The 4,642-nt window shown below is 33.8% G+C and overlaps 2 protein-coding genes across 2 annotated transcripts; one reads left to right on the top strand and one right to left on the bottom strand.

The window, feature by feature from the left end:
• Positions 1 to 557: 557 nt before the first annotated feature.
• LOC113508116 (TP53-regulated inhibitor of apoptosis 1-like) lies at positions 558 to 1,607 on the top strand. The gene is made up of 2 exons (XM_026891089.1): positions 558 to 829; positions 1,136 to 1,607. Exons 1-2 carry the CDS (start codon positions 683 to 685, stop codon positions 1,232 to 1,234), a joined length of 246 nt encoding a protein of 81 aa, XP_026746890.1. The 5' UTR covers positions 558 to 682; the 3' UTR covers positions 1,235 to 1,607.
• A 97-nt stretch (positions 1,608 to 1,704) lies between these two features.
• Positions 1,705 to 2,553, bottom strand: LOC113508117 (transcription elongation factor SPT4-like; the record flags this gene model as incomplete). The annotated part of the gene is made up of 4 exons (XM_026891090.1): positions 1,705 to 1,877; positions 2,052 to 2,107; positions 2,239 to 2,345; positions 2,491 to 2,553. Coding segments are annotated over 4 exons (345 nt in total), but the record flags the coding sequence as incomplete, so codon positions are not given.
• Between the last annotated feature and the right edge of the window lie 2,089 nt (positions 2,554 to 4,642).

The raw sequence follows: 4,642 nt of genomic DNA, 5'->3' as shown, positions 1-4,642 counted from the left end.
TTATCAACAGTGTATTTTACTTTGAACTTTTCATCATTAAACATTGACTGAAACCGTTTATCAATCTTAACTTTCCTCTCATGCTTTGGAATTTGTCTATATCTGGATCGTTGAGGTATTTTGTAAAACGACTATCTTTCAGTATATCACCCATTATGTTGAAAAAACTAGGCCTCTGAATGGAAACGATAACAAGTTGAAAGATTTTTGGAGGTTAGCTATCGCAGCTGTTTATAGACGGCATGAATGAAATGAAGTACCATAGATAAAATTATGTGCTATATTTAAAAATGTATAAAATCCATTTAGTCCATAGACACAATACATTTAACCATTCTTTAAACAAGAAATTTTCTCATCATTCAGTTTAAAAATAATCTTATGCATCAAGTTCACGTTTTGCCGGAGATAATTTAGATCGACTCACGTATCCAGTCACAACGATTATAAAATCGAAGTGTTTTAGCCTACCCTTTACAAAAAACTGATAACACTGTGTTGCCAGAGGAAAACAACTTAATATCGATTCGACGAAACTGTCAAATGTCACATTGTGTTATGTTATGTCATTCTTACTTGATAAGCATAAGTTACGCTTTGCTACATGAAAGTATACCGTCTTTCCAGTTAAGAATTAACTAGAAACCTGATAAATAGGTGGTGTTAAACAGACACCAAAACCATGAATAGTATTGGAGAAGAATGCACTGAGCTAAAGAAAAAATACGACGACTGTTTTAATAGTTGGTTTTCCGAAAGGTTTTTGAAAGGAGACCACGATGATTCAATTTGCGCTGGTATTTTTAAAGTTTATCAGGATTGTGTAAAGGTAAATGTATGTTGTGGTTATTTTTATTGCTATAATATAAGGATCTATATTTATTATGTTGCTAAATGAAAGCTTTCATTCATAAAATTCATAAAAGTAACATTTCACTGTATCATAACACACTATCTTATCAGATTTAGGCATTTGGCACATTGAGAAATGTGTGTGTGAACTGTATAATAAAATGAATCAGAAAAACTGAATTGATATTGAAGATTGATATGTATGATGAAATAAAATTATATATGGGATAAATTTGCAACATGAGGTGACATTTTTTTTTTAATTATGTTTGTTTGTTTGCAGAATGCAATGAAGCAGCAGAACATAGACTTTAAAGAAATTGATAAAGATGTTCTCGGCACCGACAGTGAATTTAAAGCTCCTCCTTCAGGCACTAGTTGACACAATATGATCTCCTGCACATTGAAACTCGCAACATGCTAGATACTGCAACGCTAACCAAACACGGAAACACATAGTATCTTGATATATACTGAACATAAAGAAATAATCATTGTTTTCATATTAGAGAATCTATTGTTGTTACCGACTACTTGTTGAATGTATAAGAAAATTAATAACTAGTAAAGTGTTTTCTGGCATTTATTAAGGTTCCAATGAAGTTGTACGTAGAATATATTGTTAATTTATGTATTTCAGTAAGTTATGTTGTATAGTTGTTTAGTAAAATATTTTTTTCTTTAGAATTCTAATTATTTTCATTTCTTAGTGTATAATACCAGTCATAGTCTTGAATATACAGGATCCTACTTTATGAATATTTAGGATTTATTTGTTGCAGGCCAAGCCAGTATGATGTATCAAATTTAGCTACTGTCATGTAGCATTAAAACTGAAGTAATACACATACAATAAGTATAATGTTTTATTATTATAATTACTTAATATTAAAGAGGTATTATAATTTATCTTTGACTCGTATCCCTGGGTCTGTACACATAGCCACGGCTCTTCATTTCCCTGATGACCCCAGCTGGTAGTCTGCCAGACACTGATATGGCATAAACTCCTTTGCAGAATCGACCTGTGAACAGTAACATCTAAATGGTGTTGTTTGCATATAAGACATTAAATGTGGCAAACAATATTGTCACTTGTATGCTCAACTTTCTAGTTTTTCCATCATAAGTGTCTAACTATGGTAATTAGTTGCAGTTTCATGCTTTATAAATAAAATGGATTTTAATAAATTACTTACTAATGCGTTGCCACTTGCACACCCAACTATCTTCAGGGCTCATAACAGCTATCATTCTGAAGTAATAAAAAACAATGGAGTATGTAAGTGAACAAAAGAAAACTCAAAAATTTAGTTAAAAAAACAGATGTACTAATAAATACACATCTGTTATTAATCTGGTAAATATTTACATTAAACACCTTACCCATCAAAATTATTGCTAGTGCAGTCATAGACATTGTCTTTGTTATTTTTCATTCTTAAAAATTCATCGCAGTTGTCACAGCCATCATATTCAAACTGATCAAATGTCTGAAACAAAACGTTATGCGAATTGGTTTAAAACGTTTAAGTGTATGTGTCGTGTGCATACATAAAAATTAAACCGCCTCGTGTAAGTAGTTCAGTATTGGTTATGATTTGTATAATAATTTATATGAAATATAAGTTTTCATACCTTTATTAACGAGCAAACTAAACAAGCTCGCAATCCTCGAAGATCCTTTGGCACGGTTTCCAAACGACATATTTATTTTTTCTTCTAAAAAACACTTATAAGTATTATCCTTGAGGCTCTATTTCGTGCGTTACAATTTCATTTCAATTAGAAAAGTTATTGTTGAGTTTGTATAGCCTTTGATTAATTAAAGGGCAAATTTTTAAAATAAATAGCAAGCCACCACAGCTAGCGCTAAATGACACAGTGACATACATCAGTGTGACAGTGACAGCTAACTTTTTTTGACTCTTCGCGTTTAGTGTTTGCCGAAGAGTTTTTTTCTTAAATAGTGTTTATGATCGTAGTGCACAGCTTACACTCATGATCCTTACAATTCCTTTTGTATTTTAGTAAATAAATAAAAAAATATGACTTCTATGGAAAGCAGTACTAATGGCGCTAAGGTATCAACTGGTTCTTATAATGTAGCATTTTTTTTACCATAAAACGGGACATTCTTATTATATCTGTAACATTTTGAATAAAAAGAAGGAGAAAATACAACTTGGATAAGTACAACCTTAAAGCTAAACTCGTGGTATTCAATCAAACGAATTCGAACAGAGCATACCAGCATAGCCTCGTCGCGCACCCGGGGTGACTAAGAGAACTAAAGCGTAGGAGAATGGATAGTATCATTTTTCTTAATCGCTAAGCCTCTCAGATTGAAGTCTGTACGTTTGAATAATTAACAAAAATCGGCCAAAGTTCAAGTTGGACCCTTGAGGAACATTGAGGGTACCATGCAAATAGGCTAAAAAACATCAAATTTTAAGATTGTACCAACTATTTCTTGAAATCATTTTTTTTTACCAAACTGGCATTTGATTGTTATTTATTGTTAAAACAGCGGACAGACTGGCGGACAGAAAGGCAGACAGCGGAGCTTTGGTATGTAATAGGGTATTGTTGTACCCATCGGTATGGAACCATAAATAAGTCATGGGCATAAAAAGTATTATTTAATTAATCTTAAAGATGGAATCAATGCTAGATAATAATTAGGAATCAATACTGACACGAATACAAAAAAAAAAACTAGTATTCATCTGGAGAAGCCACCCTTCTACATCGAAATACCTCCGAAATCACTTTCAGAAAATCACACAGCATTCGGTTACCCAGTTCGGGAGCTACGATCCGGGAGACACATAAAGTATACATTGACAACATTGCTTTACGGCTTATTACAACCCTTTTTTTAGATTATACAGACAAGATACAAACGAAGTTAATTGAGTGCCAGGGGAGGCCATTAGGGTTGATGCCTGCGAGACCAGAAGGACTGACCGATTGGGTATTGCGGCTCTTGCACACAAATGGCAAGGAAAGGACATGGAACATGGAAGGTATTAATCGGTAAAATTGTGACACTTCCTTCCGCTCTACTCAAAGCGGTATGATGAAATCATGATCCTATAAATGATGAAATCTCATCCGGAAAAATGATAAAGTTTAACAACAAAAATATCTATAAATATACCACATTCCTATCCAGTTCCTGTATTTTGGACATCTAACTTATACTCCGGATTCGCGTATCATAAATAAATAACTGCGTAAACTGTTGATTAAAATTTTACTACGCAGTATAGGATTTACACGCAGAAACACGTCTACCGCACAGCTGCTTGCATGACGTCAACAATGAGAGCCCTCTGACCCACTCATTGATCTACAGATTTATCGAATAATAACCCTTGAGCAATAGTTATCAATCATCACAATAAGAGAAAATGTAATCGTAATAATTTTAATGCCATCGGACGTGTGAAACGTTGGACACTAAGTCCAAGTGTGATTGTTTAGGATTCAAACGATACTCGTTTTCATCCGTTGTGACACAGCGGGGATAGAAACTTTATCAATCGATTCATTAGTATGGATTAAACTACTGTGATGATTTCTTCTCTATTGCCACAGTAGACTTCTGCCTTTTTATTGTTAACCTCGTTATCACCCACCTCCGCGCGGGAGGAAGTGGGATGTGTCGGGCACTGTCGGGCTCTTATTAATTAAACCAGAACCATAATAGTAGTATCTCCTGAACTGCTGTGCAACGTCTACCGTGTTGTGGCCGGTGCGCAGAAAATGCGTTGCAATTTATTTA

This window comes from Trichoplusia ni, unplaced genomic scaffold, assembly GCF_003590095.1.
Source record: "Trichoplusia ni isolate ovarian cell line Hi5 unplaced genomic scaffold, tn1 tig00003862, whole genome shotgun sequence".
Taxonomy (NCBI): Eukaryota; Metazoa; Arthropoda; class Insecta; order Lepidoptera; family Noctuidae; genus Trichoplusia; species Trichoplusia ni.
The sequence above is the reverse complement of the archived record's forward strand: the minus strand, read 5'-3'. Positions and strand labels throughout refer to the sequence as shown.

Bases quoted from the DNA above. Each gene is read 5' to 3' on its own strand.
- LOC113508116 (XM_026891089.1), top strand. From the start codon at position 683: ATGAATAGTATTGGAGAAGAATGCACTGAGCTAAAGAAAAAATACGAC. The intron at 830-1,135 runs GTAAATGTATGT...GTTTGTTTGCAG, and splicing joins TTTATCAGGATTGTGTAAAG to AATGCAATGAAGCAGCAGAA.